Genomic DNA, 14,778 nt, shown 5'->3' on the forward strand with positions numbered 1-14,778 from the left:
TCAATCTTCTGTATAGTGTCGATGGCTTACCTGTATAAAATCAGTGTGTTCTGTCGGAGACACACTTTGTTAAGTTTTGGTGTTGTTGTTGTAGATGGTTGTGCTTTTTCCTGGAAATGGTGGGCAACATGATCGTGCTGGCCGCCGGCATGTTTGCCGTCTCACAGAGAGGTGTCATTCAGGGAGGCCTGGTGGGGCTCTCAGTATCCTACGCTCTAGAGGTAAACAGGACGTCAGTGGTCTGTGGAATATAATGTCTTATGTATAGAGTGTCTACTGAAGGCAAAGCTTAGGAGATACGTGTGATGTGAAGAATGAGTTGTGGAGAAAATGTCTGGTGGAGGAAATATCTGGTGGAGGACATGTCCAGTAAGGAAATATCTTTTTGGGAACATGCCTAGTGGGGACAATGTATGGTAAGGAACTGTCTGTTTGGGAACTTGTCTAATGTGTAGAATGTCTGTTGTTTAAAATTTATGACGGGTACAAGGGGGAAAATGTATGACGGGAACGATGTCTTGATGGAGAAAATGTATGACGGGAACGATGTCTTGATGGAAAAAATGTATGACGGGAACGATGTCTTGATGGGGAAAATGTATGACGGGAACGATGTCTTGATGGGGAAAATGTATGACGGGGACAATGTCTTAATGGCGAAAATGTATGACGGGAACAATGTCTTAATGGCGAAAATGTATGACGAGGACAATGTCTTGATAGAGAAAATGTATGACGGGGACAATGTCTTGATGGAGAAAATGTATGACGAGGACAGTGTCTTGATAGAGAAAATGTATGACGAGGACAATATCTTGATAGAGAAAATGTACGACCGGGACAATGTCTTGATGGAGAAAATGTATGACGGGGACAAAGTCTTGATAGAGAAAATGTATGACGGGGACAATGTCTGTGTGGCGAAAATGTATGACGAGGACAATATCTTGATAGACAAAATGTATGACGAGGACAATGTCTTGATAGACAAAATGTATGACGAGGGCAATGTCTTGATAGAGAAAATGTATGACGGGGACAATGTCTTGATGGAGAAAATGAATGACGAGGACAATGTCTTGATGGAGAAAATGTACGACGAGGACAATGTCTTGATAGACAAAATGTATGACGAGGACAATGTCTTGATAGACAAAATGTATGACGAGGGCAATGTCTTGATAGAGAAAATGTATGACGGGGACAATGTCTTGATGGCGAAAATGTATGACGGGGACAACGTCTTGATGAGGAAAATATATGGTGACAGAAATGTCTGATGTGAGAACATGAATTGTGTCCGACATCGGAAAAAGTCAGAGCGTGAAATGAAAACTCCATACCTTGAAAGAAAATGAGCTCTGTTCTAATACTGTAAACAACAGTGCGTGTTTGAAAACATTGCTAACTTTTGGAAAGTTGGGATAATTGTACAGGGTTGTACGGTGATCTGCCTTTGTAGATCACAGAGGCGTTGACCTGGCTGGCACGACTGGCTTCTGCAGTGGAGACAAAGATTGTGTCTGTAGAAAGGATAAATGAATACACGGAAGCAATTACAGAGGTATGACTGTTCATGTAAACACCAACTGAGATATGAACATGTTCATGTAAACGTCTACATAGGTATGACATGTTCATGTAAACATCTACAGAGGCCTGAGCATGTTCACGTTAACATCTGCAGAGGTATCAATGTGTTCACGTAAACACCTAAAGAGGCACGAATATGTTTATGCAAACATCTACAGAGGCATGAATATGTTCACGTTAACATCTACAGGGGTACCAATGTGTTCACGTAAACACTTAAAGCGGTACGAATATGTTTATGTAAACATCTACAGGACATGAATATGTTCACGTTAACATCTACAGGGGTATCAATGTGTTCACGTAAACATCTACAAAGGCATGAAAATGTTCATGTAAACACCTATAAAAATATGAACATGTTCATGTAAACATCCCCAGAGGCATGAAGGTATTCATGTAAACATCTACAGAGGCTGAACGTGTTCATGTTAAACCTACAGAGGCATGAAGGTATTCACGTTAACATCTACAGAGACATGAACGTGTTTACCTAAACACCTACAGAGGTATGAAAGTGGTCGTGAAAACACCTATAAAGGTATGAACATCCACAGAGTCATGATTTGTTCATTTATTTATTTGGTGTTTTCCGCCGTACTCAAGAATATTTCACTTATGCGATGGTGGCCAGCATTATGGTGGGAGGAAACCGGGTAGAGCCTGGGGGAAACCCAGAAACATCCGCAGGTTGCTGGGACACAGAGGCATGAACGTGTTCATGTAAACACCTATAGAGATATGAGCGTGTTCACGTTAACATCTACAGAAGCATGAACGTGTTCATGTAAACACCTAAGACATGAATGCTCAGATAAACACCAATAGAGGTGTGAATATGTTCACGTTAACACTTCCAGAGGCATGAGAGTATTCATGTAATCACCTACAGAAGTATGCACAACTTCAAGGTACTTACAGAGGTTTAACCATGTGCACGTAAGCACCTACAGAGGCTTGAATATGTAAACGTAAACACATCCAGAGGAGTGAACATCTTAATGTTAACACCAACAGAGATATGAACATGTTCACGTAAACACTTACAGAGGTATGGGTAACTTCATGTGAACACCTACAGAGGTATGAACATGTTTATGTAAACGCCTGCACAGGTATCCACAAATTTACCTGCAGAGGTATGAACATGTTCCCATAAACAACTGCAGAGGTATGAACATCTTGCCATAAACAACTGCAGAGGTATGAACATGTTCCCATAAACACCTACAGAGGTATGAACATGTTTATGTAAACGCCTGCACAGGTATCCACAAATTTACCTGCAGAGGTATGAACATGTTCCCATAAACACCTGCAGAGGTATGAACATCTTGCCATAAACAACTGCAGAGGTATGAACATCTTGCCATAAACAACTGCAGAGGTATGAACATCTTGCCATAAACAACTGCAGAGGTATGAACATCTTGCCATAAACACTTGCAGAGGTATGAACATGTTCATGTAAACACCTACAGAGTTATGAACATGTTCATGTAAAAACCTACAGAGTTATGAACATGTTCATTTAAACACCTACAGAGGTATGATAAACTTCATGTAAATGAGGTTCAAGTCTGTGAATACACACGCAAACGCCATGAGGTGCGCCAAAGATGCATAAGTAAACTAACATAAAAGTTAGCTATGTTTAGATTTTATCACCTACTTCACAGCTTACGTATCTAACCTGATTTACACAGGTAATTGTTAACAGATAACTGACCTCTGTAATTTCGTGGCTGGAGGAAGTCATACAGTGCAGTCTAATCTATTATTACCCAATCCTTACACAAGTAGAGCTCTCCATTGTTGGAGGTATTCTAAGTCTTATCAGTGTAAAGAAATGTGTTCGCTGTAGATTGTCACAACATCACATGACTGACGACATTTTCAGGCTCAGTGGTACGATGAGAACAGAAAGCCGCCACATGACTGGCCAGACAAAGGGGTGATCAGGCTAGAGAACTACGCCACAAGATATAGGCCCGGTCTTAGCCTTGTGCTGAAAGGGATTACAGCTGATATTCAGGCTGGAGAGAGGGTCAGTAGAACGTTCTTCTCTTTATAAATAGGCCATGTATCTGTTTTATGGCGAACTGGATTAAACACGTGACCGCATTGGAAGTTATGCGAAATACAGGTACATATTTGGGAAAAAACTCTAAATACGCTCTAAAAGTTCAAAGACATTGCGAAAGAAAGGGCTTTGTATCAACTTTAGAATGAATTAAAACCTGATTTATGTACTTAGGCTTGGATAATAGAAGTTCAAATTACGAATACCCAAGAAATGTAAAGTAACTGGGCCTACTTATCAGCAATGAAAATTCAAACTTTTAGTTCCAAACATTAAACTAACTATTGTGAATTTTTCCATTGGCATTAAAAGATTTCATAGTAAACCCACCAACCAAATTAAAAGAATAAAATTGAAATTGAAATGTAATCATATCTTATCAGTAATATTTTTCACGTTCTCATTTGTTTGTAGGTGGGAGTTGTGGGAAGAACAGGCGCCGGCAAATCGTCGCTGACTCATTCGTTGTTTCGTCTTATCGAACCTGAAGGGGGTGCTATAGTCATCGATGGACAGAATATCGCTGATCTGGGATTACATGACTTAAGATCAAGAATTACAATCTTGCCTCAGGTAAAATTCTCCAAATTCTGTGAACCAGTGTTTGAGGGATATTGTAGATGTCACATTTCAATGTTATGTTATGTTTGAAGGGTTTGAAACTGTGCACACTAAAGTTTTATTTTTTAAATGTTTTATTTCGTAATATTTCTGTATCATCCTAGTAAACTTAAGAAATAATGGCTCTTTATCGAGTCATTATTGTTGATTTTTGACCGGTAAATGTGGAAGAGTTGAAATTTTAGAATGAGGCGCCGCAGTTAGCAGTGACTCGATAAAGAGTCATTATTTCTATTCTACCACACCTACTTTAAATTTTCACACGTTTATTTGACACGAAAATGACACAAACGAAGGGTAAATTGCCATACCTTCCTCCCCCGTTTCGCTGCAATCTCGTCTGCTGTCAACATCTGCTCGAGAGAGTCATGGAAAGGACTGTACACACTCAAAGCAGAGGGGTAAAGCAATTAACATGAGTTTGTTATAGTCTGCATAAATGAATCTGTGGCCTTTACACCTGCGATAACATCTTACTTTGAAATCGTGTCGTCCAAGGTGGGGTTTTGTAACGCGAGTCTTGACACGGGTATGTTCCGATTTAGTCTAACGTCCATTTAAGATTAACTGTTTTCCGCCAATATGGTGTATACCCGTGTACATGTACATTATCTGTGGGAAAGTTGTTCAGTAACTTGCCAAGGGTTGGTGGTTTACGCCTGGCACTATGGTTCTTTCCACACTTTAAACTTACCGCCATCTTCTGTGTAAAAATTTCTTGAGCATAAGGTTGAGAAACAGTCAAATAGGGACAGTATTATCGTTAACAGGGATTACACTTTCTGAATATAGCACAAATTCTAGTGCTGAAATTTGGCTGAGACCACTGTGGGTTTCGAGCCAGCGACCTCAGAGTCAGGCACCAAACCGCCAGCAATACATGTCAACCGTCTAGACCACTCGACCAACAGGCCTTCCACAAAAATAGAAGGTAGTTGACCGGTAGACTTTACAGCGAACATGCATTACCCCTCTGATGATCACAAACGACGTCACTCCCTTAGGTGAATATATCAGACAGGTATAGATGTCATTTAGAAAGTGGATTAAGTAACAGTATTATCGTTAACAGGGATTACACTTTCTGAATATAGCACAAATAGCATATAGTCAAATAGGGGCCTAAAATTAATTTTGTATGAACATTACGAGGCTCTGGTAGACAGGTAAAGTAACGGGCCAGATTAGTTCAATAGTTATTGGTTGGTTTCTCGACTGGGGATTGGTTAAGTGGTGAGTGCTAGAAGCCAGCTACAAGTGGGGCGCCGGTAGCCTGCCACTGAGAACCTTTGATTTATCCAGTACGGTACTGAATGCAAAGTTTGTCCACCATTTATCTATGTACAGGACCCAGTTCTCTTCTCCGGAACTCTGCGGATGAACCTCGACCCGTTCGATCGTTACCATGACGACCGGATTTGGCAGGCGCTGGAGCATGCTCACCTGAAGGGGTTTGTGGAGGGATTACCTGAGCGTCTGCAGCACGAGTGTGGGGAAGGAGGACAAAACCTCAGGTATTGTTTGAAGAGATGATCGTGGGAATAGGGGGGCTCAAGTGTGTCGTCCATCCGCATGTCCTTTAGCGAAAAATTTTGAAAACAGATTCGTGTCCGTTTTGACCAAAGAACTAAGAAAGTACACAAAGTAAGAAACTAAAAGGGATTCATGCAAAGAGAAGCAATCAACAGTTTTCACTAAACTGAGTATTCGAATGGTGTACCATGCTAGTTTATAAGATATCTATAAATATGTAACCCAGATGTACCTTGATTACAACTGCTCATATATACCAGGAGGCAATAATTTTCAAGACACCAATCAAATAAATAAATACAGTCCCTAGCCCCAGGCTAGCGCAATTTGACATAGAGATAAAATTAAAACAAATAAAAACATTATTCAACAAGTTTTACCAATAAGTGATTAATGACTTACAAACCTTGTAGTATTCTTGTTTTTCTCAGTGTTGGACAGAAACAGCTTGTTTGCTTGGCAAGAACTCTGCTCAGGAAAACTAAAATCCTTGTCCTGGACGAAGCCACAGCTGCCGTCGACATGGAAACCGATGATCTCATTCAGGCGACGATACGTGAGGAGTTCAAGGACTGTACGATCTTAACCATCGCCCATCGCCTCAATACTGTCATGGATTACGATAGGTGAGTGTGAGATAGTTAGTGTTGTACGATCTTAACCATCGCCTATCGCCTCAATACGTCATGGATTACGATAGGTGAGCTGTGAGACAGTTAGTGTGACTGTACGATCTTAACCATCGCCCATCGCCTCAATACTGTCATGGATTACGATAGGTGAGCTGTGAGATAGTTAGTGTGACTGTACTATCTTAACCATCGCCCATCGCCTCAATACTGCCATGGATTACAACAGGTGAGCTGTGAGATAGTTAGTGTGACTGTACGATCTTAACCATCGCCCATCGCCTCAATACTGTCATGGATTACAATAGGTGAGCTGTGAGATAGTTAGTGTGACTGTACGATCTTAACCATTGCCCATCGCCTCAATACTGTCCTGGATTACGATAGGAGAGCTGTGAGATAGTTAGTGTGACTGTACGATCTTAACCATCGCCCATCGCCTCAATACTGTCATGGATTACGATAGGTGAGCTGTGAGACAGTTAGTGTGACTGTACGATCTTAACCATCGGCCAGCGCCTCAGCACTGTCATGGATTACGATAGGTGAGCTGTGAGATAGTTAGTTTGACCGTGCCATCTTAACCATCGGCCAGCGCCTCAGCACTGTCATGGATTACGATAGGTGAGCTGTGAGATAGTTAGTTTGACCGTGCCATCTTAACCATTGCCCATCGCCTCAATACTGTCATGGATTACGATAGGTGAGCTGTGAGATATTTATATGTAGCGTGGCTGTACGATCTTAACCATCGCGCATCGCCTCAGTGCTGCCATGGATTACGATAGGTGAGCTGTGAGACAGTTAGTGTGGCTGTACGATCTTAACCATCGCGCATCGCCTCAATACTGTCATGGATTACGATAGGTGAGCTGTGAGACAGTTAGTGTGACCGTACCATCTTAACCATTGCCCATCGCCTCAATACTGTCATGGATTACGATAGGTGAGCTGTGAGATATTTATATGTAGTGTGGCTGTACGATCTTAACCATTGCCCATCGCCTCAATACTGTCATGGATTACGATAGGTGAGCTGTGAGATAGTTAGTGTGGCTGGACGATCTTAACCATTGCCCATCGTCTCAATACTGTCATGGATTACGATAGGTGAGCTGTGAGATAGTAAGTGTGACTGTACGATCTTAACCATCGCCTCAATACTGTCATGGAATACGATAGGTGAACTGTGAGACAGTTAGTGTGGCTGTACGGTCTTAATTATCGCCCATCGCCTCAATACTGTCATGGATTACGATAGGTGAGCGGTGAGATAGTTATAAGTAGTGTGACTGTATCATCTTATAACCATCGCCCATTGTCTCAATAGTGTCATGGATTACGATAGGTGAGCAGTGAGATAGTGTGACTGTACGATCTTAACCAACGCCCATCGTCCCAATACTGTCATGGATTACGATAGGTGAGCAGTGAGATAATTAGTGTGACTGTACGATTTTAACCATCGCCCATCGTCTCAGTACTGTCCTGGATCACGATAGGTTAGCAGTGAGATAGTTAGTGTGGCTGTACGATCTTAACCATCGCCCATCGTCTCAGTACTGTCATGGATTACGATAGGTGAGCTGTGAGATAGTTAGTGTGGCTGTATGATCTTATAACCATCGGTTTGATCCCGAGTCGATTACGATAGGTGAGCAGTGAGATAGTTAGTGTGACTGTACGTTGGTGTGACTGTACGATCTCTATTTTTCATGTTTGTAAGACGGCAGTCATGGGTGGACGTGTACCAAATCGGAGTACCCCTTTAAAGCCTAACTATCGCTATCCCAGTTAGTCCTATAGCCAATTGTAGTCCTGTTCCCATCCTAATTGTAGGCCTCTAGCCATCCTGTTTGTAGGCCTAACTCGATCCTAATTGTAGGCCTGTAGCCATCCTAATTGTAGGCCTAACTCCATCCTAATTGTAGGCCTCTAGCCATCCCAATTGTAGGCCTAACTCCATTCTAATTGTAGGCCTCTAGCCATCCTAATTGTAGGCATAACTCCATCCTAATTGTAGGTCTCTAACCATCCTAATTGTAGTCCTCTAGCCATCCTAATTGTAGGCCTCTAGCACTCCTAATTGTAGGCCTCTAGCCATCCTAATTGTAGGCCAATTCCCATGCTGTTTGTAGGCCTAACTCCATCCTAATTGTAGGCCTCTAGCCATCCTAATTGTAGGCCTAACTCCATTCTAATTGTAGGCCTCTAGCCATCCTAATTGTAGGCCTAACTCCATCCTAATTGTAGGCCTCTAGCAATCCTAAATGTAGGCCAATTCCCATCCTAATTGTAGGCCTAACTCCATTCTAATTGTAGGCCTGTAGCCATCCTAATTGTAGGCCTATAGTCATCCAGTATGACAATAGCTGAGTGTTTTAAGCAAATACTTAACCACTCAGTCAAGCAGTCAAACATTTCTGTGCTACTTTTCTTTCCAGAATCCTCGTCCTGGACAACGGCATGATCAGCGAGTTTGATTCCCCGTCTGTCTTACTACAGAACAAAGTGGGCTTGTTCTACAGTTTGGCCAGGAATGCTGGTCTGGCGTGATGCATGATTGGAACACTCAGATGTACTATGGTGTCATTTACCGAGGACGGCCAATAAAATCGACTTCTTTGGCACACTCCACGACTTACAAGTTTAATATTTTGATGTTTTCTGAAACACATATTTCTTCAGTCTGCGCAGGCTAGTATGTAATATATCAACTGAATGCTGATTCGTTGTTTTTTATGACAAATTAATTGTAAATTTAAACCTGAAGTGGAACCATTTTTGGCCAATCCTTGACCAGTCAGATCTGCTAACTGCTAGTATGCAGAGCCATTCACTGAATGCTGTCCTGCACTGAGGAACATTTACAGCCATAAGAAGTCCTTTACAAACTGTGCCAAAACACACGATTTTCTGCTGTAATGCTACAATTCTGACGAACTACTCCTTTGTGTGCGAGCACAACTATGACGTATTAGAAAAAATGAGTAAACCGCCGGTGTATTCCCATTGTATTACTGTTAACCATCAAAACTCTCAGGTACAGGTAACAGTTCAGCCTTTTTCTACCCCTGGGGCGAGATGCAGCTCATGGGTTGAGGCGTGTGACACCAAACTACGAAGCGTACGAGATGCAGGTTCAATATTGGTCATGGATTGAGAATTTTCGCATGCCCCCACTTTTTTTACACTTCGTGAGACCTCGTTGGCAATAACGCGTCCGATCGCACTCGTCTGACCGTTTGCGCAGTATAACCTTCGTGCAAGACCACATGTCTTTCAACAATACAGCGTGGAAGCTTGTTTGTCACTCGAGGGAAAGTTGGTCAGTACATTGTCAAATTGTATTTGCTTTAGCCTGGATACTCCTGTGAGATCGTTAGTGTGGCTGTATGATCGCTTTAGCCTGTGTACTCCTGTGAGATCGTTAGTGTGGCTGTATGATCGCTTTAGCCTGGGTACTCCTGTGAGATCGTTAGTGTGGCTGTATGATCGCTTTAGCCTGGGTACTCCTGTGAGATCGTTAGTGTGGCTGTATGATCGCTTTAGCCTGGGTACTCTGGTTTCTACTACCTATAAGCCTTGCCACCATCGTGTGTGAACTGTTCTTGAGTGTGACGATAAACAGGTGTCAATCAATCAGTCAATCAGTCAATGTTTCAAGATTACATCACTTTGATGACGGCAGAAAGATTTATAAAGGAAAGAAATCTCTGCTTATGAAATAAGAAACTGAACGATAACACGATTGAGTTGACTGAATACAAAAGTGGAACTAAACGATAACTCCTTGAGATGACTGAATGCAAAAATGGAACTGAACGATAATACGCTTGAGTTGATTGAATACGAAAGTGGACCTGAACGATAGCACGTTTGAGTTGATTGAATACAAAAATGGAACTGAACGATAACACGCTTGAGTTGATTGAATACAAAAATGACTATAGACCGTTTATTCTCTACAAAAGGAAACAAAATATGTTACAATGTGTCGTGTGTAACCTCCAGGGTTTAGCCATTGTCTTGTCCTCGTCGTTCTCAGCCTCCGCGTGCTTCCGCCGTACCTTACAAATTGCCCAGTCCAATGTTGGCTAAAATGTGTGAGGGAGAAACAAGATATAATGTAACGCAAATAATCCAAAGCAAACCCTATAAATTGCAGAATTTAATATTTGTTCTCATTCTCGAATTTAGTTCCATTCTTTTTAATGTTTTATTTTTTGTATTTTGAAATGTTATAGTGTTTGGTGAGGTGCCGCATGCATATCTCCACCGATATTGAAAGCCATAATGCAGATACTTTTCGACTTAGATCTTAAGCGCAAGCTGTTTTTCATGCCAGCCAAGAAGCGGTAAGAAATCAGGAGAGGACGTTACCTGTTATAGAACGAACGCCTGAATTACTCACTCTCCGCGGACGATGAGCTCGACGTTGTGTCAGAGACTACATTGGCTGAGACAAAACAAAAGGATCATTCTATTTGTACACTTGAACCAAATCGCATTTTAAAATCGAAAGGCATTTTGGAGCCCTGATTAATTGAAAAAAACCTTGTGATTGGTGTTTTTATCTTTTAAATCGCCAAATGTGCCGTGTGTTGTACTCACTTTCGTCGATAAAGTCAGTACAGCAGCCATCTGCCACTGGAGTGCCTTTGGTTTTACACATCAGGGTGTTCAGCCTGGAATCAAACAGAACCCAAATTAGCTTTCTAATAATATGTTAAAAAGGTTTTTAATTTTGATTGTAGCTTAACACCATACTTTTTATGGATGGGGACCCGGGAGGCGCATGGTAAACCACTGGCCATTGGTCAGTTACCGCACTGACGAACGTTCCCAAAGGTGACGCAGGGATACGCATGGTAAACCTCTGACCATTGGTCAGTTACTGCACTGACGAACGTTCACAAAGGTGACGCAGGGATACGCATGGTAAACCACTGACCATTGGTCAGTTACCGCACTGACGAACGTTCCCAAAGGTGACGCAGGGATAAGCATGGTAAACCACTGACCATTGGTCAGTTACTGCACTGAAGAACGTTCCCAAAGGTGACGCAGGGATACGCATGGTAAACCACTGACCATTGGTCAGTTACTGCACTGGCGAACATTCCCAAAGGTGACGCAGGGATATGCACACCATATTGGTGAATGACAAGTAGGCCTACATCACCCGCCCCCAAACCAATCCCCGCCCACCCCCCACCTTCCCCACTCAGAGGGACCCAACATACCAATGTGCTTGAAAAGTTAACTGCATTATACTAGTAAAATGGGAGGTCCATACTGGACAGTTTGATGCAAAACTGTCACGGCAGAATATGTCTAATGATAGGATAATTATGAAAATAAAGGTTGTCTTACCAGCAGAATACAGCTGGAGACACATCGCCGATGGCGTTACATTTGCACTTGCAAGCCTTTTCATCAAACAAGCCTCTTCTACAAATTTTCTTCGGAATGACGCACTTGTGTTTTTTGCCTTGAGCCTCGGTCAGCAAAACGCTGGCTACGATTAGGCCGAGCAAATACAGTGTGATCTTCATTCTGAAAATATATAAATAGAGAAATTAAAAAAATGTATAAATAAGAAAGTAAATAAATGATTAAGTATATGAATCATATACAATTTATCTGTATGCAAATAAAAAGTAAATAAAAAAGTAAATGAATGAACAAATATATAAATAAAGAAATAAGTGGTATGTTAGAAGTAAACCACCGCTTTCTCGCAATGTACTGCTGAGTGTCAAATATGATTTATTTATTTACCTCGTACGTTTTTTACGTCTCGCATATGAAGAATATTTTGCACACATTTAAACGTTCGCTGCAATATGGCTGAAATATTGCCAATGTGGCGTTGTGCCATAATCAGTCAGTCATCTTTAACCGCCATATTCACATGCACGCCAGAAAACTCAACAAAATCGTATCGACATTCACTTTTAGTCTAATATCTCAACCCAAAGCAATAGAATAAGATCATTTTTTCTCTATCCAACAAGTCACATGTGACGAGTCGTTTCGACAAACTGCACCAGATCGTCGATTCCTTGTATAGACATCTACCATTCTAATAAAGGTTCTGACACATTATATGAACGGGTCGTGGTCTAGTGGTTGGAGATGCTGATCCTTAGGACACACGAGGTACGGGTTCAAACCCGGCCTTTAAAAGGGAATTCGTAAATTCACTTTTTGTGGGGAATTGGTGACCATACGACGCTCGTTGTACCGTTTGCGCAGTCCTTTTACCATCCACCGGTATGACAGTTTTTCATCACTTGTACACTCGGGGAATTAATCTGTTAATTTTAACAGAAAGTCTATTGTCTTAGCGATGCCAGAATGTATCCTGCTCTTACAGCAGATTATTCTGTTAAATATAACAAACAGTTCAACATACCCTTTCTATTAGACTAACCGGATATTATGTTGAACATGACACAATGCTGTGTTGTAATGACAGAATACATTAAAATATCACCAAGACAACCGGTTTTCTGTTAAAATTAACAGATTAATTTGTTACCACTGTAACAGGTTACAGTCACCCACCTTAGCCTCAGAACGATTCCACAGGAGAACTACTGAGACTCCGGCGTTCCTAGGTATTTATAAGGATGCGCACTTTGCAAACAACAGATTTCTGATTTTCTATACTGACAATGGTACAACAAAGACCACGTGGAATGAATAATTAATTTGCCCATTGCTAGCGGTACTTTAGATTGCTTTTAAGACAAGACAAACGGTATAAGCGGTTTCTGACGTTTTAACTTCCAACCGGAAACGGAATTGGTACTAAACTAGTTGCGATGATACATATCTATTCAAAATAGTTTTCATGGCAATCGATAGAGACCATGAATTTCTCAATGGTGCCGCTTTAAATCCCCGGAACTACCAGAGTGATCTGATGAAGAGCCGAAGTTTCTGTATGAGAATGGCACCCGTTCTAAGATGGCACACTCATAAGTCATAACCAACCCCATAAAGAGCGGCTAGGAATAAAATCGATAACAAGATTCTGTGACGATGTACCGCTTAAATCAATCTCTGGTTCAACACTGATTAAGCACTGCAAGTGATAGCCGTTAGCTCGTGACTGATGCGGTCACGGGTTTGCTGACTGAGCGCGGCTTTCCGCGCACATGTTCCTCAAAATTATATCAACCCAAATATATCTGTTGTTTATTTCTCCGACTGCAAGGTAATACAGTAGGTAGCGGTCGCATATATTACATCACTGCAGTTGCCTGACACTTCACATACACACTTTACTAAATCAACCATAGAAATACTATGACCTCAGAAATACTTCGTAAAACGTTTGCAAGATTAAAAAACATACTATGCCTGCTACCTGGCGATCGAAAGAAATTGTAAATGTAGCAGTAATGTAACCTGTTCTCGCCTCACACAACATAATGTCATGTAGCAGTAATGTAACCTGTTCTCGCCTCACACAACATAGTGTCATGTAGCAGTAATGTAATCTGTTTTCGCCTCACACAACATAGTGTCATGTAGCAGTAATGTAATCTGTTCTGACCTCACACAACATAATGTCATGTAGCAGTAATGTAATCTGTTTTCGCCTCAAACAACATAGTGTCATGTAGCAGTAATGTAATCTGTTCTGACCTCACACAACATAATGTCATGTAGCAGTAATGTAATCTGTTCTGACCTCACACAACATAGTGTCATGTAGCAGTAATGTAATCTGTTCTGACCTCACACAACATAATGTCATATAGCAGTAATGTAATCTGTTTTCGCCTCACACAACATAGTGTCATGTAGCAGTAATGTAATCTGTTTTCGCCTCACACAACATAATGTCATGTAGCAGTAATGTGATCTGTTCTCGCCTCACACAACATAATGTCATGTAGCAGTAATGTAATCTGTTTTTGCCTCACACAACATAATGTCATGTAGCAGTAATGTGATCTGTTTTCGCCTCACACAACATAATGTCATGTAGCAGTAATGTAATCTGTTCTCGCCTCACACAACATAATGTCATGTAGCAGTGCTGTAATCTGTTCTGGACTCACACAACATAATGTCATGTAGCAGTAATGTAATCTGTTTTTGCCTCACACAACATAGTGTCATGTAGCAGTAATCTAACCTGTTCTGACCTCACACAACATAATGTCATGTAGCAGTAATGTAATCTGTCCTGACCTCACACAACATAATGTCATGTAGCAGTAATGTAATCTGTTCTCGCCTCACACAACATAATGTCATGTAGCAGTAATGTAATCTGTTTTCGCCTCACACAACATA

General features: G+C 41.3%; 2 protein-coding genes across 2 annotated transcripts in view; one reads left to right on the forward strand and one right to left on the reverse strand.

Moving 5' to 3' along the window:
- The window catches only part of LOC135463507 (multidrug resistance-associated protein 1-like), a 41,589-nt gene extending 32,437 nt beyond the window's left edge, over positions 1–9,152 (forward strand). Inside the window, exons 24-30 of the mRNA XM_064740766.1 lie at positions 95–221; positions 1,463–1,564; positions 3,494–3,640; positions 4,091–4,249; positions 5,645–5,811; positions 6,262–6,456; positions 8,904–9,152. Coding sequence (XP_064596836.1) covers positions 95–221; positions 1,463–1,564; positions 3,494–3,640; positions 4,091–4,249; positions 5,645–5,811; positions 6,262–6,456; positions 8,904–9,015 — 1,009 coding nt within the window. The 3' untranslated portion in view covers positions 9,016–9,152. The remainder of the gene's footprint in view (positions 1–94; positions 222–1,462; positions 1,565–3,493; positions 3,641–4,090; positions 4,250–5,644; positions 5,812–6,261; positions 6,457–8,903) is intronic.
- Positions 9,153–10,453: 1,301 nt separating this feature from the next.
- On the reverse strand, positions 10,454–13,043 carry LOC135463564 (uncharacterized). Its single transcript, XM_064740865.1, has 5 exons — positions 13,033–13,043; positions 11,836–12,018; positions 11,074–11,147; positions 10,843–10,918; positions 10,454–10,556 (listed from the first exon to the last, which is right to left on the reverse strand). Exons 2-4 carry the CDS (start codon positions 12,015–12,017, stop codon positions 10,866–10,868), a joined length of 309 nt encoding a protein of 102 aa, XP_064596935.1. The 5' UTR covers position 12,018; positions 13,033–13,043; the 3' UTR covers positions 10,454–10,556; positions 10,843–10,865.
- Positions 13,044–14,778: the final 1,735 nt, after the last annotated feature.

Source organism: Liolophura sinensis, chromosome 3 (genome assembly GCF_032854445.1).
Source record: "Liolophura sinensis isolate JHLJ2023 chromosome 3, CUHK_Ljap_v2, whole genome shotgun sequence".
Taxonomy (NCBI): domain Eukaryota; kingdom Metazoa; phylum Mollusca; class Polyplacophora; order Chitonida; family Chitonidae; genus Liolophura; species Liolophura sinensis.